The 27484-nt window shown below is 37.6% G+C and overlaps 1 protein-coding gene across 1 annotated transcript in view; it reads left to right on the top strand.

Moving 5' to 3' along the window:
- DPP6 (dipeptidyl peptidase like 6) overlaps positions 1 to 27484 on the top strand; it is a 975800-nt gene that overhangs the window by 885675 nt on the left and 62641 nt on the right. The window contains 1 exon segment of the mRNA XM_021009613.2: positions 22380 to 22427. Coding sequence (XP_020865272.1) covers positions 22380 to 22427 — 48 coding nt within the window.

Below are 27484 nucleotides of genomic sequence, written 5' to 3'. Positions count from 1 at the left end.
AAAATAAAATAAAATGAAATAAAGCTTACAAAGTCCTTTACATGTGTTACTCATTTGTTACATATGTTAACACATTTGATCTTCATAATCCTATTAGGTAGGTGCTATTATAATCTCTCCCTTTCACAGTTGAGGAAACTGAGGCAGACAGAAGTTAAATGACTTATCTAGGGTCACACAACTAGTGTGTAGTATCTGGGACAGAATTCGAACCCTAGTCTATCTTTCTATAAGTCTGATGCTCACTCCACTATAAAATGAGGGGGTTGAACTGGGTGATGAGGGAGGTGCCTTTTAGCTCTAAATGTTAGAGCTGAGACTTGAGATTAGGTCTCTTACCTTTTCCGTTACACCACATTGCTTCCAATAATGGACATGCAGTTCTTGACACTTGACAACAGAATGTCCCAATCCCCATTCTAACAATGGACTTGCAGTTTTATGAAGACAAATCACATAAATGCATGAAAACGGAATGGGGTGCGGTGCAAAAATTGCTGGATTTGGAGCCAGTAGTGCCTCTTCAGAATCCTGCCTCTGCCACTTCATCAACCTCACCCAGTTCAACCCCCTCATTTTACAATGGAGTGAGCACCAGGCTTAAGAAAGGCAGAATAGAGTTCAAATCCCATCCTAGATATATATTACCTGTGTGACCCTAGACAAGTTATTTAACTGTCTGCCTCAGTTTCCTCAACTCTGCCACTTATTGCTTATGCAATCTTGGGCAAGTAACAACCTCCCTGAGCTTCTAGATCCTAAATTTTAAAATCAATCAGTTAAGCACTTCCTATGTGCCTGCCACTAAGCTAAGTGCTGGGGATACAAAAAGAAGCAAAAGATAGTCCCTGCCCTCAAGGAACTTACATTCTTAGTGAGGAGATAACATGCAAACAAATCTATACAAAGCAATGAGAGATTTGGCCACATACCCTCTCAGGTCCTCCCAACTCAAAATTTATGCTGAAATACTAATACAAGTCAGTATGTAATAAGAGTACAGAATCCAAATGAAAGGATTTCTTATAGATGAAGTCCTCCAGATGCCTCTCTTTGTATATGGCATTGTGCTGATTGCTTCTAGCCCTAGAACTGGACAGAGCCTCCTAAACAATATTCATTATGACTCAAAAGAATTCAGCCTAACTATCCACACAAGAAAACAAGTGAATACAGAATGCCTGTTGTCCAGACTATGATATGCAGTAAAATGGACAGCCCACATGACTGGTCCCATCACACATACACACACACACACACACACACACACACACACACACACACACACACACATACCCCTATACATATATGTGTGTGTGTGTAATACACATATATGTGTGATATATATGGTATATATTATACACACACACACACATATATAGGGCGTGTGTGTGTGTATAAATAATTTGGACAGACAACAAAAACTGACAATGAGCTAAGCCAAGAATTGAGCAGAAGAACAGACTGGATTGACTTTGGGAAATTACACTATTCTTTTAAAGATACCAAGCTTCTCACTGAAATAAAGGTCAACTTTTTTCATAATATCCTTCCAGTAGTGCTGCATGACTATGAGTGATAGAGTCTCCAAGAAATTAAAATTGTGGGTCACTTGCAGAGCAATGGAGCCACACATGGAGGGTGTGACTAGACACCTTACCAACCAAGAATTGTGGGAAAGGAGTAGTGTAAAAATTTACGAGAAATCTTTATGACTGGGGAAAGGATGTGGTCTGGCTTTGTAGAGAGAGTGAAGGAAATGTGATGGATAGCTCACGTGCTTCATTGGTAGCTATTGATGTCAGAAAAACTAGTGGAAGGTCCATAGGATGTTGGGAGCACCTGTTGTGGTAGATTTCTGAAACCGTATGGATGACAGACACATAGAATAAAAGGACATGACTGTTTTGGGATTTGCATCATAGAGTGGGTATAGAGGGGAAGCAAGATCATGGTTCCATCGCTGAAAACCACCATATAACTGATAGAATCATAGGGAGGAAGAAATCTCATAAGTCACCTAGTGTAACCTTGTCATTTTGTAGAGGAGGAAAACTGAGGCTCAAGTCACACAGCTAGTTAAGGGCAGAGTCTTGACTAGAACTCAGGTCTCCTGATTCCCAATTTGATGGTCTTTCCACTACGCCATATTGCTTCCTTAAGGGAACTAACCAAGAAATGCTGCCACAGGTTAGTGGAAGGAGATCACTGGAAGACTGAGTTGATCTGGGAAGGCCTCATGGATGGCCCAGTGGGATTCAACCTGTAAGTAAAGAAGAATCCACCTTGTATTCTTTTTTATTTGTTTTTTTTTTATTTTTTTATATCTTTTGTTTTTATATCCCTTCCCAAAGATCCATCCCTTGTAAAAATGAATAAATAAATAAATAGAAGAAAAATAGGAGAAAAAGCCATTCAGCAAACCCCTTCAGTACATCAGTGAAGCCTGGCAGTGTATGTAGTATTCCCTAACCATAGCTCTCCACTTCTGACCATTATGATTACATAGCATTCAGTTCCAATTTTGTTGTCATTGCTTTTCCATTTACATTATTGTAGTCATTGGGCCAATAATTTTCCTAGTTCTACTTACTTCACTTTGCATCAGTTCCTATAAATTTTCCCATGATTCTCTTTATTTTTCCTATTCATTATTTCTCATGGTGCAGTAATATTACAATTTGTTCAGGCATTCTCCAATTGATGAGCATCTATTTTGTGGACAATTCTTTGCAACTATAAAAGGGCTCTATGAATATTTTCGTATCCATCCTGCATTTCAAAAATAGAGGGGCACATGCATGCAGCTGTCATTATCCTTAAAAGTAGCCTTGTTATACCTCATTATTCTTGAGTGGATTGTACAGATGTTAACAGTCCCTAAGATTTTAGCACTGGCCCTGAGGATAGCTGTGGCATTCACCTTCTCTACCAGCTGCCCCAGCTTTTAAAATGATTCCAGCTTCTGTCCTGTGCTTGAGGGAATGGGCATTTAAACATTACAGTTATGCCTTCTGCATATTTATTAGGAAAATGTTTTAAGTGGTGAATCAAATTTGGATAATTTGCAGATTTTCTAGAAGGCAGATTCTCTTATGGGGTAGTACTTCCCAGGAAATCAGCTTAACAGATTCCTAAAATCCAAATAGACTTATTATAAGCAAATCATGAGTGAAATACTTCAGGGGCTCTTTTAAATACAAATTCCTTAAATTTAGAAGGCACCGTCAACTTTTTAGAGTGTTTTCATTTACATTATCTCATTTTATCCTCAGAGCAATTTTGTTAGGTAGATAGGGCAGAAATTATTGTCTACATTTTCCAAGAAAAGAAACTGAGGCTTAAAGAGATTACAATCTCAGATAGCCAGTGCAAGGAGAGTTAGAACTAGAATGAACGTGCCTTTACTCTTAGCCCTTTTTCACAACAAGCTTCCCTGAACACACACACACCCCTTTATATTTTAAGTGGTGGGACCTAGACCTCAGACCAGAAGTTAGGACTAAGAATCTACTTAGAACAGAGATATCTGGCATAGAGTGACAATAACAACACATATTTATATGGCATTTAAAATTTTATAAAGTACTTTTTGGAACCCTATGAGGTAAGCCATACAGTATTCTTCCCATTTTATAGATAAGTCTCGAAAGGTTAAGTGCCTTGTCCAGTGTTACACAGCTAGTAAGTGTGAGAGCTGAGACTCAAACTCAGAATTTCTTTCTCCAGTGTACTTTCTCTTAGACAATGCTTCTTCTCTGTCTCACAGCCAGTAGTGTAATTAATGTAGTGAAGAGTACGCATATGAAAATGCAGGCGGGAAGAGAGTCCAGGAGATAAGTACAGACAGGGAGATTTCATGAACGTTAGAGGCAGAATGGAATGGGGCCTTAAACACCGTCGTAGCCCAACCTCTTCCTTTCAAATGAAGAAATGGGCGCAGAGAGTTTAATGTCTTACATTGGATGCCTGGCATCATATTGAATCAGGTAGTGATAACAGGGTCTTATGCAGACAGGCAAGTTGCAAGTCTGGAGAATCAGCAAAAACAAAGCTAAAAGCTTGGGGGGCACCAAGGCAAGGACTCAGGCACAGAGAGCCTGGGTAACACAAGCACAGAAATATCAGGTAGCAAAAGTCAGAACCCAAGCAGAAGGAACCGAAGTGAGAATGATATTGATTATTGACAAGTCTTTGAATGTAGGAAACCCCTTACAGGCTCTCCATCCATTGCCAGAATCCTTGTCAAGATGTGGCAGCAACCAAATCCATCAGAGGTTGGCCATTATACTTAGAGCAGCAACCCATGCAATGCCTGACATGTTGGTAGTTTACTTTATCTAGGGGAAGTTTAAGTGGCTCAGTGAATAGAGGGGTAGACTTGGAGTCAGGAACACTTAAATTTAACCCTGCCTCAGACCACTAAGTGTGTCCAATTAAAAGTCATTTGACCTCACTTAGCCTTACTTTCTTCTTCTTCATTAAAATGCGAATAATAAGAGCACCTGCCTTATGGGATTGTTCTGAGTGTCATAAGAGATAAAGCATATGAAGTGCATTGCACACCTTAAAGGGCTACATATATGCTGATTGTTGTTGTTAATCATTATGGTTGTTAACTGAGAGGGACAGTCAATGTAATCACACAACCTCTAGGCAGTGATTCCAGACAGATTCCTCTCAAAATCTCCCTGAATAAATATCCTTCTACCTTCTGGATAGATGAGCCCTGCCCATCAGTAGTATAATAGATACCCTTCCAAGAGTGTGTTTGTGTGTGTGTGTGTGTGTGTGTGTGTGTATGAAATCTTAGAAAATTATTCAACATAATCTTTGCCTTTTGCTTCTAATAGATACGTATAGTTTTCATTTCATATAATCTTAAAATATAGTGTCTAAGGGTTTTAATTGTGTTTTTTTCCAGGTAGTTATTCTTAAATTATGTCTCCTTGACTTGTTTTCCAAGTTTGTAGTTTTTGTATCAAATATCTTACATTCTTCTGTTTTGTCAGTCTTTCTGTTTTATTCTAATATTTCCTTCTGTCTTATGAAGTCATTGATTTCACCTTAGCTTTTTCTAGTTTTCAAGGATTCTGTTATTTGGGTGTGGCATACCACTTTCTCTTTTAAGCTATTTATCCTCCTTCCAATTCTTTTTTCCAGAGCTTTCCTTTCATCTTTTCTCTCTTGCTTTATTTCTTCTGAGCATTCATGTAGTCCTTGTGAACTTCTACATCACTTTTTTTTCCTTTGAATCTTTAGTTGCAGTTGTTATGCAGTCGCTCCTTCTTTGAGGGGAAGTCTAGATATAAAACAATGTTTATGCTAATATGTGTTTTTCTTTGATATATCCCTTTCTCCATCCAGCCTTAGTCGCTGAGCTGGGGCTTTGTACCAGAGCCAGGGTCTGCCCCCATTGTGCTTTGGGTGGGATAATCAGCTCTTCATAAAATCATTCTATGTCACCTGGTTTCCTGAACCTCCCAACATCAAGCTCCCTCAAAATCTTGGAAATTTTGATCTCTGAATTTTAGGTTCCTCCATGGCATCTCAAGATTGAGTGTTAGGTGACTTCAGAAGCCCTGGGCCCTGGGTATTCTGGTCTGAGTGTTGTCATAATATGTGCATCTCTGCCTTCTGTGCTGCCATTCCCGAGGGCTTTGAAGGACCACCCTGAGCCTTTGGGGGAGAAGTCTTCTACTCTTGGCCTCTAGACACAGAGCCTTAGGGGCTAGAGGTGTCACTAATCCATTTGGCTACCCTACTTTGATACTGGCTTTGCTGGTGGCCCCTTTTCCTATTTCCAGATGACTTCCAACTGCCCTCTTGTGCAGTTCTGGGTTGGAAGAAGTTACTCACTATAGTTTCTCATTATACTTCTTGGTCATTATTCAGTGTGGTGTGAACTGGATTTCTGCCTCCAGTTCAAGCAGCCGTCTTGGCCACAAGGCCACATGGTAGGCACTTGATAAATGTCTGTTGAATAGACTTGAAACCTAGGATTAGGACAAAGTTATCCAGTCTTCTTTCCACCACATCATATTTCCAGTTTCTGTGCGGTATGTTGTTTATTCTAAGCCTATGTCAGACAGCCAACTTGACTAGAACCCAATGCTAATGAGGCACAGAGTGCAGATTTTATCTCACTTGGGGCCAGTTAGCTTTGAAAAGGAAAAAAGCTCTGTTCCATGGTAGGACTAAATCTCTACCCTTGGCCAATCATCTCACAAAACAGAATATGGATAATTCCATCTAAATTCATCTCCACTGCAGGATTAACAGCTCAAAGGCTATTTTAACTTTTTTCAGGCTACACATGCTACTGACCCTGCATCCCAAGTGTTATCATCATAAATAAAGGAAGACTCATGTCTTCACCTGTGTAAGAGGAGACATCTGCTTGGGAAGGGTCCCAAGTGGCTATGTTCAAGAATTTAGAAATATTCCCAGAAAAGTGTGGAAAGCATCACATAGGTCTGAGTGCTGTCCCCCTTGTAACCTGGGACCTTTCTTTACAAGGTAGCAGCAGGTGTATTTGGCACACCTTTGTTTTGTTTTGTTTTGCTTTGCTTTGGACTGTCTCTGTGATTTTATCAGCGTAGGAGGTCCTTGTAAGAAGTACATCCTCAACAACTTCTTTTCTTAGAAACTTGCCCGGAGCATTAAGAAGTTAAGTGATTTATCCAGAGTCACACAGATAGTTTGAACTTAACTGGAAAGAATCATGTGTTAAACCAGTTTGTGGGACCCCAGGACAAGTGAGGAACTTCACAAAAGCCCAAATCCTCCTTTTTTCACATTCATCATAGTCCAATCTTCCCTCTTTTGTCCCAATGTGAACACAGATCCACTAACTACCAGTTATGTGCAAGGGATTGGACTAGCAATATAGATTATATGCCTTATAGCTCTTTGGAATGCCAGTATCTCTATGCTGACATTCTCAGCTGCTGTGAACATTATCTTTTTATTCTCTTCCATCTATTATCAGTGGGGAAGGAAACTATTTATGAACATTGGTTTGAGAAGTGACCTCAGTTCCTCTTTTCAGATCACAACACAGATCTTTTAGAAAGTGGACAGCAACCATGCATTGGGAACATTGAATCTCAATAAAATAGATGTGTCTTTCCTCAAAGGGTGGAGTGGTGGTGCTGTAGTGTTTAGTGAGGACATGCAAGTTCATGGACTTGCTGGAAATTTTTTAGCCCAATACAAACATGAAATCCTATTATAAAAGAATTATATAAATAGAGACTATAATTCTCAACAATAACTCCAAAGTCACAGACATAAGACATTCCTGCAGATAGGAGCTAGATTATCTCTTGCATTCATTCCATTGAGCTCTTCCATTGAGTTCCTTTGCTTGGCAAGGTCACTTGACTTGATACTTGACCTACCACCAGAAACCAAGCGAGGGGGACATGGAGATGGGGCGGACAGGGCAGATCTCCAGCCTCCAGCATGGAGCTCAGTATAGAGCATAATGTAGCCTTTGACCTGGCAAAAAGAAGAGAAAGTGAATTCTCTGGGAAAAGAATGCTGGCAAAAGGAGGGTAGAATTTTGTATGCTTCTTCCCTGGGTTTTCCCACTGCTTAACATTTTAGTTAGGCCAGTTAGTTTCCTTTGTCTTAGAATCCTTACTGGGCTCTCTGTAGTTTGCTTCTTACTTGTCTTTTAGTACTGGAGGCAAAAATCACACCTTCTGTACTCTATGCCGCTTTTGACCATCCTTGGTAGTATTGCCCCTCCCCCTTTTTAAGGGACAGGAAAATTTCTTTTTTTCTCTTTCCAGCCAAAGACAAGGTTTATTAAAGATCTGCTGTATTAGCCAGACTCTTAAGGAATCGGAGCATCTTTGAGCTATTGTCTAGAGTATAAGAATCTGAGCCAGGAAAATTTCTGATGAGGTATGTCCAACCTGTTCACACAAGAAGGCCCCTATCGCCTGGCCCACGATCAAAGATGTATTCTTCAGATCTTTGGTTGTAACTGATGCTGGTAGGGGCTCATTGTGAGAGAAATGGGGCTGAGGATGCCTTACTGTGCCTACACTCCAAAGAGCCATAAGGGAGTGAGCTGCCAGTCAACCAAGACACAGTGGCAAGGATAGCCAGGTTACAGCCTGGCTCTTAAGCCTGGAATGTAGATGCATGAACAGTTCATCAGAATTTAAGTGAGCTGTGGGCAGCTAGACAGCTCAGTGGATAAGGCACTGGCCCTGGAGTCAGGAGGACCTGAGTTCAAATCCAGCCTCAGACACATGATACCCACTAGCTGTGTGACCCTGGGCAAGTCACTTAACCCCAGTTGCCTGGACAAAAATAAACAAACAAACAAAAAACAAAACAAGAATTTAAGTAAGCTGCCTCCCAGCAATGGCCTAGTGCAGGAGATACTACATTTAGAGTCAGAAAACTGGCTTCACATCCCAGGTTTGCTATTTACCTACGTGACTAAGAACAAATCCCTTTACCTTTCTAGTAAGATATAATTTCCCTACTGACCTTATAGTCAGGTGGCGAGTGGATAAAGTACAAGATCTGGACCCAGCAAGGCTTGGACTCAGACTCTTACTAATAGTATGACCCTGGGCGACTCCTTTAATCTCAATGTGCCTCAGTTTCCTTATCTGTAAAATAGGTGTGATAATAATAACTGCTTCCCAAGGTTGTTGTGAGGATAAAATGAAATGACAGTAATAAAGCATTTTATAAACCTTAAAGTACTATATAAATGCTATATCACTATACTATATAAAGTACTATATAAATGCTCACTCTATTAGTATTTATTATATATTGTTGTACATAATTGTATTTTATTAATTATTTATTTTTATTAGCATATTACATTTTATTAGTTATTATTATTATTGAAGGTTTATTGTAAGGAAAGTACTCTGTAGTCATCAAAGCTGTTGTTAGTATGAGTCATCTCATATGTACAGGAACTACTAAAACTTGGTCTGAGTGAGGTCCAGACCAGAGGCTATGAGAAGGATAGTGAAGAAAAGGGTTTTAGGTCAGGAAACAAAAAAACAGAAATTTAACTCCAACTCAACCACATGGTCAGCAATGCAACTGACATACAAACAATAGCCCCAGCTCTCGTACTCATCCACTCCTGCTTATTTGCCATACCATGGCTAACTTTGTTAGGGGAGAGATTGGTCCAGATGAAGATAAAGGGGAAGAAGGAGAAGGACGAGTATGGGGCATGAGGGAAGCTGAGAAAGTTTATTCAAAAACAATATAATAAGTGGAAAGAGGCTGAGAGCCCCACCCTGCCCAAGTGAGACAGACATTAGAACTGAAGAGAAGATTGAGGACAAAGGTTAGGAAGAAGCCAGAGATCCCAATTGAGAAAAGGACCACCCTCTCTCTACAATTAAAGCCAGAAAGAATCTATACACCAGGGATGGAACGTGCTTGCTGCTGATTATTAATTAACCTATTAATGAAATTTGAATATAGACTTGCTGATGAAATTAAAGCACCTCCCTATCATGAGAAAGCAGCCAACCTAAGGTATAATTTTTAAAAGTCCCTGCCTTCGAGGAACTCATACTCTAATTAGGGAAGACAATATGTAAATAACTGGGTACCTACAAGATACATACTGAATAGATGTGGGGTAGTCTTTGAAGGGAAGGCACCAGCAGCAAGGTAGGTACTACGGGATGTGCCCAAGCACCATGATAATCTTGGCCTTTTAAATACCTCCCACAGGTTTGCAAAGCCTTTTATGTGTGTTTTTTCATTGGCTCCTCACAGCCCTTTGAACTAAATACTATAGATTGTGTTATCTCCATTTTATGAATAAAGAAACTGGGACTCAGAGATATTGACTGACGATCATTGTCATTCAGTGGGAAAGTGCAAGAGGCAGGGCTGAATTCAGCCCTTCTGTCCTCAAGTCTAGCACACTGTCCACTCCCCCAGGTGGCAGAGGGGGTAACCCCTGCCCTCTAGGAGTTTACTCTGCCCTCGGGAAGATAAAACATGTTGACAGATAATGAGACAGTTCAGAATGTTATGGTTTTTGGCCAAAGGCTACCGCAAATTTTAGAATTAGAATGCAAGGCACTAAATGATAAGTGCTATATCCATGGTATAGAATATAAGCAGCTAGCCCAGAACTCTGCACAGAATAAGCCTTTAATCTATGTTTGAATGAACGAAATGCTTAGAATAGGATAATATATAGAAGTTCCTCCCCACATTGTCTGAGAAAAGTTGAAATTACTATTAACTATAAATACCCAATTACCATCAATTGAATTTTAAAATACATATAAGGAATGAATGCAGATGCTCTGCAAATGCCTTTAAAAAACAGAGAGAGAACAGAATTCTAAAATCTAAGCCCCTTTGTCCACAGACCATGAGATCATCCCAGCTAGATTTCCACACCAGAAAGCAGCAGCTCATCCCCTGGGTTGTCTCTCACTGCAAGTCATCACTGACTCTTAAGTGCTTTCAGACATCTTCTAGAGCAAAGTGTGATAACTAACTATAAACATAAGAATAATAATAATTAGATGATGATGGTAATACAACCCTGGTGCCCCATCATATGTGGCCACACAAAACCCATTGATTTGTGAAGAACCCCAACGAGCTGACTGTTAGAATATCATATGGGAAAGAGAAAAGAAAACATGATCACTTTCTCCTTTTTTCTGGACACATATGATTGTATTGGAAAAATACTGAAATGTTTGGGGGAGGAGCAAGAAGGAAGACAGCTTGAATCTCTTATTTTAATGTAGGGAGGATAACAAGGTTGCAAAAGCAAACAGCGTCAACATCTGTCCTGGCTGTTGACTAGGAAATACTGTCCTCAGAACAAATATTGTAATTATCAGTCGTGGCTGCAGCTTGACTGGGCCCCCATTTATTAGTATGATAATATCACCTCTGCATATGAACTTTATAGATCATCCATCCATAATTCATGAATTTGCAAATGAAGAGATCTGGAATCTGTACACAGCCGGTGTGCGTGGCCAGTGCCAATTATCTCTCTTCTACAGAGCCTTCTCCTCTTCACTCACACTGCTTGCAGCTGCTCTTTTATACCATTCGTCAGTGCTTAAGAGATATGCTGGTGGTGTTGGCTGAGATGATTTGAATTTCCATTGTTTACACACTACGAGTTTAGCTTCTGGTTGGAAATTATCTGTCACATAAGAAGCCTCCAAGAATGTAGATGAGGAGAATGAAGACAAGCAACAGCCTCTGTCATTTTTAAAAAAAATTATTCTTATGATTCTTTTCTTTTATGACTTTTGTGTCCTCTTAAGTTACTAAGCTTTTGTCTGTAATTGTCCCATTTCCCCATCCATCCAGGTATGAATAAAGGTCTTGAAAGAAGCAAGCGGAGGTTCAAAAACAATCATTTTTGTCCAGGAGTATATCATGTAATTCAAAGATTTCTTTTTTGTGGGTTTGTTACCTGGTTGTTTTGTTTAGTTTTTTCCCCCCAACAGCCACAACAGCCTTATTAACTGAAATACTTTATTGGTTGGTTGAGAACTCTCTTGTTGATGTGTTTCTATTTTCCCTTCTCAGTAGAATAACAAGTGTATTTTGTAACTTTAGCAAGAATTGTATCTGTACTGTATAAAGTTTTAGAAAAGCCCGCATGTTGTTTATTTCAGTACTTTTTTTGTGAACATAATCTTAGTAAATATAAATTAGTTTTCTGCTGCCTGTGAACATACAACATTGAGTATAAGCACCCTAATGCCAAATATAATCCTCTTTTTGTGAACTAGAGCCATCCATGAAACCAGCTTACATACCCAGGCCCTGTATAAATCAGGGAAAGACAAAGAGAAAAATATGAGTACATATTCAGGCAGCCCTATTGGAAAGAGATTCACACATGGAAAATCCAAAATGGTGGATAACCCAAAAATTACTTATATTTTACTTTGGATTTTGTTTTCTTTGTTTAATGTACATTTTATAAGAACTAGTGGTTTTGCATGGCCATAAATAATAGTGAATCGGTGTTATGCTAATTTCCCACAATTAGACAACTAGGTGGCTCTTTGGATAGAAAGTTGGTTTGGCGTCAGAAGAGTGTAGTTTGTAATATAACATTTATACTGTAACATCAAACAATGGCAATAACTTGTATAAACTGATGAAGAATGAAATGAGCAGAAACGGAAGAACAATTTATACAATAACAACAACTCTGTAAGAACAAATTAATTTTAAAAGCTGTAACAGCTATGATCAATGCAATGACTACCCACAATTGCAAAGGAATGATGACCAACCATGCTGTTTCCTTCCTGTAAGAAAGGTGACAGATTTCAGGTTCATAATGAAATGTGTATTTTTTTAAACACAATGAGGGAATTTGCTTTGCCTGAATATGTATATTTGTTCTAAGAAATTTGTTTGTTTCTTCCCAATAGAGTAGGTCATGGCAGAGAGAAAAAATAGATTTCTATTCATTAAAAAAGTAAAACTTCTATTTAAAAGAAAAAGAATAATAGAATTCAAATCCTTCCTCAGACAATGACTCTGAACAAGTCACTTAACCTCTTTCAGCCTCAAGTTCCTCATCTGTAAAATGAAGATAAAAATGGCACCTATTTCCAGGGTTCTTGTGAGGATTACATGAGAAACATATGGCTTTATAAACCTGAAAGTTCTATGGAAATGCTATTATTATTAGCTAGATAAAGCTTTTTGATCCATAAAAGCTTTGTGTGTTTATGCTTCTTTAAAAGCAAAGTATGGTGCTTTTTGCAAAGCAGATGCATCTCAGGTATTTGTTGACTGAATAAATGAATGGTTAGAATAGTAGCTGCAAACTTACCTAGTAGAATATAAGCATCTTGAGGGCAGAGATGTTCAGTTTTGGATCCCTAACACCTATCACAGTGAGTTGCATGTAGTAGGTACCTAATAAGTGTTTAATGTTGAATGAATGAAATGTTAAGGTTTTTTTGAACAAACTAATCAACTGAATGCATGCTCTGAGAAAATTTTTTCAAAGCCAAGAATAAAGCTGCACTAGGGAGACCTGGAAAACTCTCCAGTTTTGCTTTGTTTTGTTTTTGTTGTTGCTGTTGTTCTGATCCCTAAACATCTCTCCCTGCCATTCATTCATTTATTCACTCAACAAACATTTGTCAAAATACTCTATTCAAGGTCCTATGCTAGGAATATTTTTAAAAAAGGAAAAAAGTAGATTTTTCCCTCAGCAAATTTACATTCTGCAAAGAAGAAGGGGGTATAACATTTAAACAGATAAAATATAATTTGAGGAGTGAGAAGGTACTAATAACTGGGGAATTAGGATAGACTTGCTATGAGAAATGGTTACTGAGTTGAGACTTGAAAAATTTTAAAATTTGGAGATGAACAAGGAATGCCTTCCAGGCTTGAGATAGGCTATTCAAAGTCATGCCTTCTCTGTGGCAGGGAAAAACACTCTTAATAGAACTTCCCCATTTCAGTTTCTTCCTGTAGACACTACAAATGTATGAGTTTCAAAAGGTCTTCCTCCTAGACCATAGAATTACAGTGCAGAAAGGGACCTTTGGGGATATAGTGTGGTATAGTGGAAAGTACTCTGAATTTGGAATAAGATGGGTCAGATCCTGGCACTGATATGTCCTATTTGTATGACCTTGGGTGAATCATCTAATGTCTCTGAACCTCATCCATAAAATGAGAAGGTTGGAGTAGATGAGCTCTAAGGTCCCTTTCATCACTGTCTAGTTCAGTTTCCTCATTGTGTAGGTGAGGAAACAGTCCCAGTGAGGTTGAGTTACTTGCTCTAAACCATCCAGTCATTTAGTAGCAGAGCTCCAATTAAAAGCTGTGATTTTTCCACCATAGAATGCAATTTCCCATTCAAAGAACACTGGGCTAAGCATTTGGAGCTGTATTTTTCTGTTCTCAAATTCATGCCTCACAGGCTATGGAACCTTGAGTAAGTCAGTAACCTCTCTGTATCTCAGTTTCCTCACCTGCAGAATGAGAGCTATCAGAGGATCTCTATGGTTATAAACTATTATGATTCTATAAAAGTAAATAGTCTTATGAAAAGGAGGCACCGCAGCATAAAAAAGCTGACCTAGCAGCCAGACTGCTCATTATCCTCAAATAACTCTTCAGAACTATAAATTATAGAAGAGTTGCTAACCTGCATCCATGGAGGGAATTTCCACACCAGAAGCTCATTGCACTGATGAAATCCATAGTAGTAACCCCAAAAAAGTCTGAAATGTCACTGAAACAAATAAGTAGGCTATTATAAATATTGAATGTTTATAAATGTGAAAGTAGTTATTTGCCACAGATGGGCTATTATGTGAATTATCTACCATAGATGATAGAGTGGATTACATGTGTGGCAAATAAAGATTGTTTCAAAGTATGGCAAGATACTAGGGCTAATAAATCAAGGAAACCATAGATCAATCAATAACAACATGCTAGGAAATAACTATGGTTCTAATTAATGAATTTTCCAAAAGAGCCATAGACTTTTAGAGCTAGAAAGAACCTCTGAGGTTATCTAACCTAACTCTATCATTTTACACACATTTTGCACACAAGGGAACTGAGCCCCAAATAAGAGCAGTGACTTGCCCAACGTCATGCAGAGAATGAAATGAGTGGCTGAGTCAGGAGGACTAGAACCCAGATTTCCATATACAATTCTTACCATTGTAATAGAACAGTTATTCTTATTTTATGGATTTAGTCAACAGACACAAATATTCTAAGAAAAAAGCTAAAATGAAGAGTGTATATGGAACCATGAACCTCTGTTATGTAGTTCAATTTTTTTTTCACAGCAACAGCAAAATTTGCCTGTATGTCTCCTTTTGGACATCTTTTAGCTTTCTTCTGTATATTTTAAAGATGCTGTATATTTTATAGATGCTTTTTTTCTCATTTTTTATGTTTCTCTGCTCCCCATTACACACTTACTCATTCCCTCTCCCACAAAGAGAATCCTTCTCTTGTAACAGACAGGTATAGTCATGCAAAATAATTCAACACATTGGCCATTTTAGAAAACATGTCTTGTACAACACCTCTAGTCCATCACCTTTCTGCCAAGAAGTATGGATGGCATACTTCATCAGTCTTTTAACATCATGACTGTCACTGTGTGTTTTCCTGGTTCTGCTCATTTCACTCTACGTTTGCGCACATAAGTCTTCCCAGGTTTCTTAGCAGTTATCATATTTGTCATTTCTTATGATACAATAATATTACAAGACATTCATATGCCTCAATCTGTTCAGTCATTCCTAAAGTAGTAGGTAAGTTTGGGAATCATTCTTCCTGTTAAAGAACATTAGCTGTGACGTATATGTACATGTATAGTCAAGCTATACAGATTATATGCAAATGTAAAACAAAGGTAGAATTACCATGGGTAAATATGTATTGAGTAAATACATACACATATATAAAATCAATTAAACCTAGTCAGTGCAGTACACATATTTGTGTTTGAATAAACTATTATTAAGAATCTGCATATCCTTTAAAACTATAAAGTTCAGATCTCACAAAAAGTTTGTTGTGCACATATGGTTTAAGATTTAAAAGGGCTGCTATCATTGGGCAGAATTTTGGGACAACAAGTTTAAGCAAAATAATTAGAGAACAGTAAATTCTATATAATTGGGGAGTTAATAGGAGATTATTTAGAAATTCCTTTTTGTTTCACTTTTAATTTGGAGATACCTGTCTCCCCTCCCAGCCTTAAGAAAGAAGGAGTTTATTGAACAGAATTGAATTTTTCTTTGATGTTTAAGGTTCTTAGACAGCTTCAGGATAACCAATCCAAACAAAATGTCCATTATATAGAATTGGAGATATACAAATAAAAGGTATAGGATATTGGATTAAGTGTGTACCAAGCCTAGGGCATTCTCAACTTATTTTGCTTTTTTTTCTTTGTTTTAATTCTTTTTCAAAATCTTCAGTAGAATTAATCTGCCAGTTTAGTAACCCCGTCAAAAAAAAAAAAAAAAGAATCCCATCAATCAACAGAAAACTAAAATAGGACCGGCCAAATCAATCCAGCTTTTCATAGACTCAGGCAACATACATTTCTTTTAACATACCAAGAGTACAGTATTTTTCCTGAGTAATAAAATAAAAAAAATATTTGAATGATATTGCCATTCCCAGGATTACAAGTAATCAGTTTCAGCATTTATGTTTAATTTCAGTTGACCTGATTTTTTTTTAAATGACTGATGCTAGAAAAGAACCCTAATGCTTTTGTACTTTTTGTTTCTCCTCCTGACATAATGATAAATAAAATGGAATTCTATACACTCTCTAATTAAAGTCATCATTTTCTATTTTCTAACTTGATGAAAGTATTCAGAAATAGTTAATACAGTAAAATCTCACTAGTTCAACAAACTTGGGGTAAACCAAAACTGAACAAGATTTATTTTTAATGACACACAAAGAAATCTAATCTGGTGATTTATCATGTCATATAGGTCATCTCAGATTTTTTTTTCAAATAAAAAATTATTGAGCTTTTATTGTGTGCAAGGCTCTATGCTAGCCAATAGAGATATAAAAACAAAAGTAAAACAGTACTTGCTGCCCCTTCCATTAAAGGCTGTGTGAATGGAGTAAAAATTTTGGTATGTTCTACCACAACATGGATATCAACCCTAGCACTTGAAATACAGAGAAACTCATTACTAAAAGGTTAGTCACCAGGTGATGAGTCTTTTGAGCTACAGTGACCCACAAAACAGAAAAAGGTACAAAATGAGCTTTAATCTTGTCTGTCTCAACAGTGATGGTTGCAAACTGGTAATAAAGGTGGCAGAAAGTGCTAAGGAACTTTAGGCCATCCAGAAGCATCACTTTAATTCTTGGTAATCTTAATGGGTGATATTTGTCTAACAATCAGCAAATTGATACTATTAGAGGAACAGAACCACATATTGATATTCTTGCTGTAAATGAAACTAAAACAATAGTGATAGCTGATATTTACATAGTGCTTTAAGGTTTTCAAGGAACTTTATAAATGATCCTCACAATAACCCTGTGAGGTTAGATGCTACCATTATCCCCATTTTGTTTTTATTTTTTGAACCTCCAGTCTCATAGCTTGTCCCTCTTCATTCTCCCACTGACTGTTAGAAATAGTGAATCTCTAATGAAATAATATCCTCTTCTTCTCTTTCAGGATATAAGCCTTTGATCATCATTTAGTCCTTTAGAGTTGCTCAAATTTGTTTATCCTACTTAAGGTTTTGTTTTGTTTTTTCCCCCACTGTGTTTGCCTTTCAAAGACCCTAGGCAGCTTAGGTTTTTCAGTGGAAATCCTTAGAATACTTAGATTTCACTGATGGTCTTAAAGGTTCCTTTTATATTTTAGGTTGTCCTTTTAAGATTTTCAAGATAAGTTACAAATTGGGAGCAAGTTATTTTCTGTACCCTTTGATATATCATATCCAGGCTTCTTTCTCCTCTCTTGGTTAATGTATAGTCATACAAAACTCTAACTGGGGTTTCCTGGTAAATGATCTATATCTCTCCTGATTGACTGATTTTTTTTTCTTTACTCTAGAGCTTGGCAAAGCATTCCTAGGTTGTCGTATCTAGGGTTTCATTCTGGTGATGACCTATAGAGTCTATCAATCTACACTTTCCTTCTCATTCCAATACTTCTAAGGAATTTTCTTCCATATTTTGTCTTTTGAGTTTGCTCTAATATTTCTTGTATCATTTAAATGTTTACTTCTATTTCCTCCATTTTTTCAAGATTTTATTTTTATGAGTTTTTACAGATTCTGTTTTAAGGATATCTATTCCATTCCCTGTTTCTTCTTTCATTTCTTTTGTTATGCCTTCCAATCACTTTCAGAGATTTTGTACCCATTCCATTTTCTATTCTTGGGGTCTAGTCATAGCTATTTCAGAATAACTCCCCCTACTAAGCTTTTATCTTGAGATTTTCTTACCCAGTAGTATTTATTCATCGTATTGGGAATTTTTTTACTTGCTTGTTCATTCCTCATTCCCTTTTCTGTATTTTTTGTCTATCAGGGGAGAGGTTAGCCCTTGTTGATTGCCCACCACCCCTTGCTATTAATTCCAAATTTTTTGTAATTCAGTAGCTGCTGGAACCACTGTCATATAGAATCCACAATATAGGGATTGGGGAAGCAAGGAGCCAATAATGCACCCTTTGCTGTTTTTACTTATTTTTCTTTCTGGGAATTACCCTGTGGTAATTTCTTTCCTATCACTACTCTGATTATTGTTCTTTACTGGTGCCCTTATTACTATTTTTTAGGTCATGGGAGAGAAATTAGGTTTAGCCAGAAACTTTAACTCTGTGATGTTGTTCATATTCCTGCATTTTATAGTGATTTGTATTTGTTGGCAACTATAGTCACCACATTTGAAATCTACTGCACTATTACACAATTACTATTTGAGGAAATGACAATGGCACTGGTAAGATGGAGTTGGGAAGAGCACCTGGCCCTAACTAAATAAATGTATAAGAAATTCATGTTAGAGAAAACTTTACAATTTAGCCAGGGAAGGCATTCGTGTATATGTATGAAGACATATACATGATAATTTTGGGGGAAGGAACTAGCAGCCAAGGGGGCACAGTACAGCAGAAAATGCCACGCATGTGCAGTGGCACTTGTCATATTCTATAAAATTTAAAATGAACTGAGGGACTGATTTTCAAGATATCTAAAAGAGGAAAGAATCCAAAGGAGTGAAAAAAATCACATCTGGAGATTTGGCGGCCAAGGGAATAGGAACCAAGAAAACACCAGTAACTACCCACCATATACCTAATTTCTTATCAATCTAAAATCATTCAAAAAATTTTTTTATATATACAGCATTAATAAAAACATGAGGGAAGAACCAGAAAGAAGTCTTTCACAGATAATATTCTAGAACCAACCACATTTTTACAGTCACATAACTGACAGATATAGATAATATAAAATCTTCCTGGGTCTATCATTTATTAATCTTTTTAGTAGAACAAAATTAATCCTTGAAGGCATTCCTCAAACAATGGATCTGCTATGCTTATAATACTCTGAAAGATGTGACTAAAAATAGCTTTACTCATCAATCTAGTGATTATTGGCATTATGTGAGGCGTATAACATGGAAAATATGCCCAACTAAGGTGCTGCACAGCACTGTGAAAGATATCTTGCAACTAGAGTCCAAAAAAATATTCCTATCATGTTAAAGATTTTCCAAATGTTCCTACTCACAAATGTTATGGTAGTATGGTATGAAAAGCTTGGATGAGATCCAAGTTCATGTAATCCAATGCTTGCTAACTATGTACTCATAATTAGTTACCTTTCTGAGTCTTATTTGCTCTTATCTTTCACATGAAACATATTTTTGTTTGGGTCTGTAATTTCATTATTGTGGGAAAGTCCCAGTATAGAAAGCCCCTCCACCAACACAGATCAACAGTTCCTGTATCAGTTGTGGTCTGAGAAAGTTGCTTAAGCCCCTGAGGTGTTAGGTGATGTTAGGTGACTTGCCCCTCATTACACAGTCTCTTTAGTCTCAAAGGCGGGACTTGAATCCAATTATTCTTTAAAAACTAAAATGAATGAAAATGCATACTACCAACATCATATCATGTGACTATACAAGCAGGCTACCAAGTGAATCCATCAATTTCTGTATATCTTCAATAGACATGGACAGTGAGCTTTGTTGGGAATTGAGTAGGAAAAAGGCAACCTGGATCACAATTCAGAAATAGCTCATATGTCTAGGCCCATAACAGGTAATAATGGGACCAGATCACTTAGTCATAGATTTAGAGTTTAAAGGGACCTCAGAGATCACCTGGTCCAAGTCCCTCACTTGATAGATGAGGATTTGGGGGCCCATAGAGTTAAATGACTTGCTCAGGATCTCACAGCTAGAAACTTGCACAATCAGGATTCAAATCTAGATTCTCTCACTCCAAATCTTGAATACTTTTTTTCTGTGCTGTGCTGACTCTCCATAACATGGGTGTATGACTTGGATGGCTCTACCTTAAAATAATTCGTCCTTGATTGAAGAAGTTGCTTGACACAAGCCACCATTCCCTAAGGGCTTGTGCTTTTCCTTCTGTACTATTTTCTGACATTACTCCATGAAGCCCTCCCTCAATGCCTTGGACCTGGTATCTTAGACTCTCTTTAGAAGCAGGTCGGTACTGCAGTGAATAGAGCACTGGGCCTGAAGTCAGAAAGACCTGAGTACAAATCCAGCTTCAGACACTTACTAGCCCTATGACCCTTGGTAAGTCGCTTAAATGCTGCCTCAGTTTCCTTATCTGTCAAATGGGGATAAAAATAGCACCTACTTTCCAGGATTACTGTGAGAATCAAATGACATAGTAAGTATATTTATATATAAAGTACTTAGTATAAAGTTCTTAGTACAGTGCCTGGCACATAGTAAGCACTATATAAATGTTAGCTGTTGTTGTTAACAACTCGGTCTGATCCTGTGGACTGGTTGCTTACTGAACTTCTCTATGACTCTGACCTTAGAATAGTATTCTCTTTTTGCTCTCAGATCATTGCTTTTATGTGAAATACCTTCCCCCCCCCCATTGCTACCAGGCATATTCTCTACCTCACAAGCTCTTAAATTAGGAATTGAGTAAAGAAATAGAATGAGTGTGACCCAGGACTGATGATTGGTAGGGTATGAATGACTAAAGGACAAGGAGGCACAGGATTCAAGGATGAAGGAAAATGCATAGTTCAGTTGGTTAACTATTGGGTCAGGATTATAAAGGGAGGAAAATGAGAATGGAACAAGAGTGATGGACTGGAAGGATTATGGGAAGGAAGAAGAGGTAGTTATAATGATGGCCAAAAATCATTTAGGAGTAATAGTGCAGAGGGAGAGATGTAAGGATAAGAGATTAGGAACAGAGTTCAGAGTATTTCAGAGTTCAGGATTATGAAAGTGGATACAATTATAAAATGTAAGGTGGGAACACCCCTGTGAGTGCCTAAAGTAGAACGGGAGTTGAGAAGTTGGTTGAATTGGGAGATATCAATCTTAATACCCAAGAAGAAATGCTAAAGTTGGCATGGAGAGGACAACTGTAAGCTAGGTATATCATTACTAAGCTTATAAATGAAGAGAATTCCATAGGCTTAATATATGTGGATTTCAGGAAGGGATTAGACAACATTTCTCACATCACAGAATTTGAGAGCTAAAGGATCCTTGGGGGGATATCTAGTCCAATACATGCATGTAGATATATGCATATGTGTATATACATATGTATATTTAGATGAATGTATATGTGTGTATATGTATATGTGTGTATGTATCAGACTTGGTTCATGTGTTGGTTAGTTTTGCTGAATGTTGTTTTCTCTTTCTCTTTTATTCTTTCTTACAAGGGATGTCTCACAGAGTAGGGGAGGAGGAGGAACATATTCAAAAATAAAGATGATGTAAAAATAAGACAGAGATAAAAAAATTAAGTTAAAAAAGAATTAATTAAAAAGGAGTATTCTAATCCAATCTTATTCAGTGTTAATAGTAAGAATTGATGAGAAAGTGAAAGCTTACCTTACATATGTCATATTTAAATGCATTATTTTGTAATGTTTTGATACTTTTCTGTTCTAATAAATGCATGCTATTTAAATAAACAAGTGGAAATTATATGCTTGTGATGTGGAATTTGGGTAAAACAAATGCTTTGTAGTTTAAACCATCTAAATCAGTGTACATATGACCATCTGGTGGCAGCATGCCCCAATTACAAGAAATACCAAAGGGGGCTAAACAGCTTCATGAGTACTGAACCGAACATGTAATATGCACATTTACTGGGCAATTTCCTTTGGAGCACTAACTCTGCCGACTCCATGGGAAAGATGATTGCATCCATGGATCTTCTTGAACCAAATGGAATGTCTGTCTGGTTGCCAAGCAGTCAATATATTTCAAGGCACAAGCAAAATGTAAATGCTTTGTGAAATGATGTTTTTATGTCACTAGGATAATCTAAGGACAAATGGTTTTAATTGTGTTTGTTCTAATTAAACCATTTTACAAAATTAGAAAGATGTACATTTAACAACTCATAAACATGGACCTCGGCAATCCCATTTGCCCCATCTATCTAATACTGCTGTCAAAGCTACATGAATTGCCAAATGAGTTATTTCTTTGATATCTCTTACATGGAATCCAGTTCTCCAGTGTCTGATGTTTTGCAGTTTTCTAAAAAGAAAAATAGTTTATATTTTTGTCTCAACTAAATACTTTGTTTCTGTTTTTTTTCCCCTTCTCTATTATCAATCCAGGTCCCAGAGTCCCCATGGTGACAGTCCACAATACTACTGACAAAAAAAGTGAGTACTTTATGTCTTTTGTTAAATCTTGATGGGCACTAAGGAGAATAATGAACAAAATGGCTTAAGTCATTTCACATTGTTCTGTTCTAAAGGGGAGCATCAGTTCCAGAACCACACTCCCTACAACTAGAGAGGAGCTCTATTTGGCCAGTTGGTAAAATGAGATGTAGTACAGGTCTGAGTAAGCCAGGCCCATGGCTGGATGGATCACAGATGGGGTTGAATTCCAAGAGAGTTAATGTCATGAAAGCCAAAAGCAGAGAACTATTCCTCCATCAACAAATGTCAGAACCTGCTTCTTTAACTTAAAGTCTTAGAACACCAAGAGCTTAAGTAACTCACCCAAAGTCACAAATTCTGAATACATCAGAGGTGTAATTTGAACTTGGCTCTTGGTTCTGAGACCAGCTCGCTACCTGCTATACCACACTGGCTCTCTCAAAGATGATAGGCCATGGGCGGGTTATATAATCTGTAATCTTGGAGAGAGTCTCCATATCATTGAGATACTAACTGAAATTTCATGGGGATAAGACTGGGTCTGTGGTTTCAAAGGTCTTGGGAACTCTACATGAGAAGACTCTTTCTACCAATGCAGATCTTTCAGAGTTGCCTCGAACAAGAGATGAAGTGATTTGCCCAGGGCCACACAGCCAATATATTTCAGAAGAGAGACTTGAACTGAGATTTTCCCATAAGCAGTAAATAAATGAAAATTTTAAAAAATATATTAAAAAGCCCAAAATCTCTAGGTTGGTTTTCCTAAGTGAATCTTACCATGGCTAAAGAGTGTTGAAAGTGTGGATAAAAGAGATAGCATAAGAGCCAAATTAGAGTTTGTGATGGCAAGGCAGGGAGACTGGATCATTCTTTTATCTGGGTGGCTTTCTCTGTTTGTGTTCCCCTGTGTTGTCTGTGGCCCTGAAAAAGGCTTGTATGTGTACTTGGCTGCGAGCTGCCCCAGCTTCTGAAGAATGTCAGATTGCTTGTCTGACCAGTTGTCAACCACAACTGGATCCTTTTGTTGTTATTGTTCAGTCATTTCAGTTGTGTCCGATTCTCCATGACCCCATTTGGGGTTTTCTTGGCAAAGATACTGGAGTGGTTTGCCATTTCCTTCTCCAGCTCATTTTAGAGATGAGGAACTGAGGCAGACAGGGTGAAGTGACTTGCTCAGGGTCACATAGTATCTGAGACCAGATTCGAACTAAGGTCTTCCTGACTCCAGGCCTTTCAGTCTATCCACTGCACCACCTAGCTACCCTTTTCCAAGCATAATCAATGGCAAACATTTATTTGCAACTGGAAATCTCAGATCCACTCTCAGAAGCAACCCAAGGTGAAGTCATGATATGGAGTTTATTGGTCCTCACTCTTCTCCTACAACTCCTGTCTTCCATTCTACCAAGCCTAGTTCTACTGTTCACCCCTAATTCCTATTAATACTTGTCTGTTCAGGTCATTCTTTAAGGCCTTATGAGGTGGCTGGCATTTTGCAGCAGAATGAATTTATTCTAGGAAGACAATGACTTAATGAGAACTCTGTCTGACATGGCACCAGTGGAAAACAATGGGCTTGAGGGGCAGGATTTGCACTATTCCTCAAGGCATTTCATGTATTTGACTACCCACTTTGCCTGAGTCACCCCTGCTAACAGCACAACAGAAATGGGGATTGGGGATGTACAAAGTAACTAAGAGGAAAGAAACAGATTTATAAAAGATGAAATTTTTTTTAAATTACCACATAGATGAGAAATTGAACCTAAAAAACCCTCAATTATTTTTAACTGTTTTCAGGAATTTTAGAAATTGAGAAATAATATTGCTTTAACACTCACAAGGGGGAGTAGATAGCCATTCAAGAACAGAACATTGGAAAACATGATTGGGTGGAGGGAAGATTGAGAAATCAGTAAAGGAGATGAGGAAGAAGTCAGCTAAGGGTAAGAAAAATCAGGTATTGTCTCTCTAAAGCCCAGAGGAAAAAGAATCCAGTAGTAGGGGGTTATCAGTGTCCAAAGCTAGAGAGAGGCCAGGGAACATGAGGATTTTCTCCCCTAGGAGTTAATTGGTGAACTCTGAGTGATTTTGATAAAAAAGTAAAGATGTAAACAATATTGAAAGAGGTTGAGAAAAGTGTGAGGAAGTGTAAGTATTGAATGTAGAAATTTTTTTGAGAAAGAGCAGGAAGACGATGATATTTGAATGGGGAAGATGCAAGGGAAGGCAAACCATGTGGTCAATTTGAGTCTATAATACACACCCTTGTCTATAACAATGCACCTTCTTTGAAAAATATTAATGAGGCATTCATCCTTGGAGCAAGCTTGTTTCAATAGTCTTTGTTTAAAAAAAAAAAACAGAAATTCCATGCTGAGCCCTCAAGTATGACACATTTTCAAATATAATGTTAATAATTAATTTTTGTATTTGCTCATATTCAAAAGGACATAAATAATTAACTGATTTTTATGAGATTTCTCTCCATAAAATATATGGCCCAATAAAAATACAAAACCCTCTAGAGTTCTTAAGAAATATTTTTCTGCTTCTCTCAGCCTACACATTCACATTAAATGGTTTTACTAGGTACATCTGGATGATGGAAATCTGATTATCAGTCTCTTTCACGTACTAGACCTGCAGAGAAGAAATAAAGAGCTCATTTTGTGAGAGTTACCAAGTAAGCCTTTCAAAACTCTAGATTAGGAGTTCTTCACCATTTTTGTGTGTCATGGATGGATGGACCCCTATGACAGTCTGGTAAAGGCTATGGAACACTTCTCAAAATAATGCTTTAAAATCATTGAAGGAAATGACAAATTTTAGTTAAAGATGAATGAAAATTAAGATGTAATTTTTTTCCTTCTTAAGTTCATAGATCCCCCTCAAGTCTATCCAGGGACCTTTGTAGACCGTACGTTAAAAAACTCTCATGCAAGGTGTACCATTTGGTGCCAGAAAATCATTATTTAAAAAAGATAACCAATAACTTCAAAGAGTCAAAACATCTCTTGTATAGGTGTTTTGTCACCTAATCAAGTTATCCTTTCTCCTGGTTTCCCTCCAGCAAAAATAATTAGGCAAGACTAGTTTCTTCTCCTAAAAACTTTCCTCAAAATTCATGCTGTGATTTGCAAACTGGAATGGCATTACTAGGGTATTACCAGAGAAATAGAAAACTTTACCAAAAACGATATGTATAACTACACTGACAAAGTCTCATTGATGTAATTTTTAAAACATAAGTTCAGTTTACTGTCTTTTCATTCCCTTTACATTTGAATTTAATTTAGGTTTGATGGCAAGAAGCACTGAAGATTTCCAGAAATGAAATGGACTGCCTCAGGAGCAGAGACCTGTATAGGTGCACCATTCAGGGCCCATTAGCATTGGTACTAGAGTCAGCTAGGTAACAGTGGATAGAGGGCTGGATTTCAGTCATTTTGGTTGGGTCTGACTCTTTGTGACCCCATTGGGGGTTTTCTTAGCAAAGATACTGGAATGGTTCACCATTTTCTTCTCCAGCTCATTCTACAGATGAGGAAACTGAGGCAAAAAGGGTTAAATGACTTGCCCAGGGTCACACAGCTAGGAAGTGTTCAAGCCCAGACTGCCACTCTATCCACTGTGCCACCTAGCTGCTCCATAGTGCTGGATTTAGAATCAGGAAGACTGGAGGAGTTCAAAGCCTGCCTCATAGACTTACTAGCTATGTGACCCTGGACAAGTCACTTAGTCTCTCTCTGTCTCAGTTTTCTCATCTGTAAAATGGAGATAATAATAGTACTTTTGTCACAGGGTTGTTTGGAAGATCAGTTGAGATGATGATGATAATAATAATAATAATTATATAGCACTTTAAATTTTGCAAAACACTTTATAGTTTGTCTCATTTGATCATGAAGAGTATTCAGTACCTTTTAGCTGACTACATGAAGATAACACATAAAGTACTATGCATACCTTAAAGTATTATATAAATGTCATAGTTATAATTTAATTTATTATAATAATGTATAATGTATTATATCATAATGGTATAAACATTAGACTATATTATAGTAATTCATTATAATAATAATAGTAATTATTAATGTTATTTTTGTTGTCATTATTATCCTATACTTATTGTGCCCCTTCTCCTCAGGGGAAACAATAAGCTGTGCCACAGCAGCCCTACCTCAGACATAACCTTCTAGGCATCCTGTGGTCAAGAGGTAATGGTTCCCCCTTATCACTGGGGGTCTTCAACAAAGGCTGAAATACCACTTGTGGGGTTTGTTGTAGAGAGGATTCTTATTGAAGGGGAGATTGGACACTAGCTAGCTTCTGGTATCCCAACTCTGAAATTCCATAATTTTTTAATTGATACATTAGGAATAGCATCCCCACTAAGGGACCTGAGGCTTAGGGAGATGAGTGGACTCTTCCAGCATCATGTTCATTACCACCAATGTATTTCATTTGATGTTCACTACCATTCAGTGTTGTAGACAAGGGCACTCTTAACCAGACTGAAGGAGAGTTTGTCATGCTGTACCAAACTGGCACCAGGACTCTAGCCCACATCTTCTTACTCCAAGTGCGTGCCTTTGTTTTCTTTTCTTTTCTCTTTTTTCTTTTCTTTTCTTTTCTCTTCTTTCCTATTCTTTTCTTTCTCTTCTTTTCTTTTCTTTTCTTTTCTTTTCTTTTCTTTTCTTTTCTTTTCTTTTCTTTTCTTTTCTCTTCTTTTTGTCTGTTTTCTATCCTATTCTTTTCCATGGCACACCATGACAAGATAATCTTACAAATAAGGTAGAATGTGAGTATTGGACTGCCAAGAAAGTTCTCTCCTCCCCCCACTCCAACTATCTCTCCTCTTGCCTGATCAGGGGTCCTATTCCCACCATTCATTACACACCAGTGGGTGTCCCCTGGTAAAAAATACAAATGTTTCTCGGGACCTATAACATATTAAACTATAATCAGCTGTGGACCACTTGGTCTGAGTTTCTTAAAGACCAGCCTTAAACCCAAATCACTCTGGCTGTCATTGATTGCCCAGCAAT

Source organism: Phascolarctos cinereus, unplaced genomic scaffold, assembly GCF_003287225.1.
Source record: "Phascolarctos cinereus isolate Bilbo 61053 unplaced genomic scaffold, phaCin_HiC Scaffold_1;HRSCAF=81, whole genome shotgun sequence".
Lineage (NCBI taxonomy): Eukaryota > Metazoa > Chordata > Mammalia > Diprotodontia > Phascolarctidae > Phascolarctos > Phascolarctos cinereus.
Note: the sequence above shows the minus strand (reverse complement) of the source record. Positions and strands in the feature narration are given on the sequence as shown.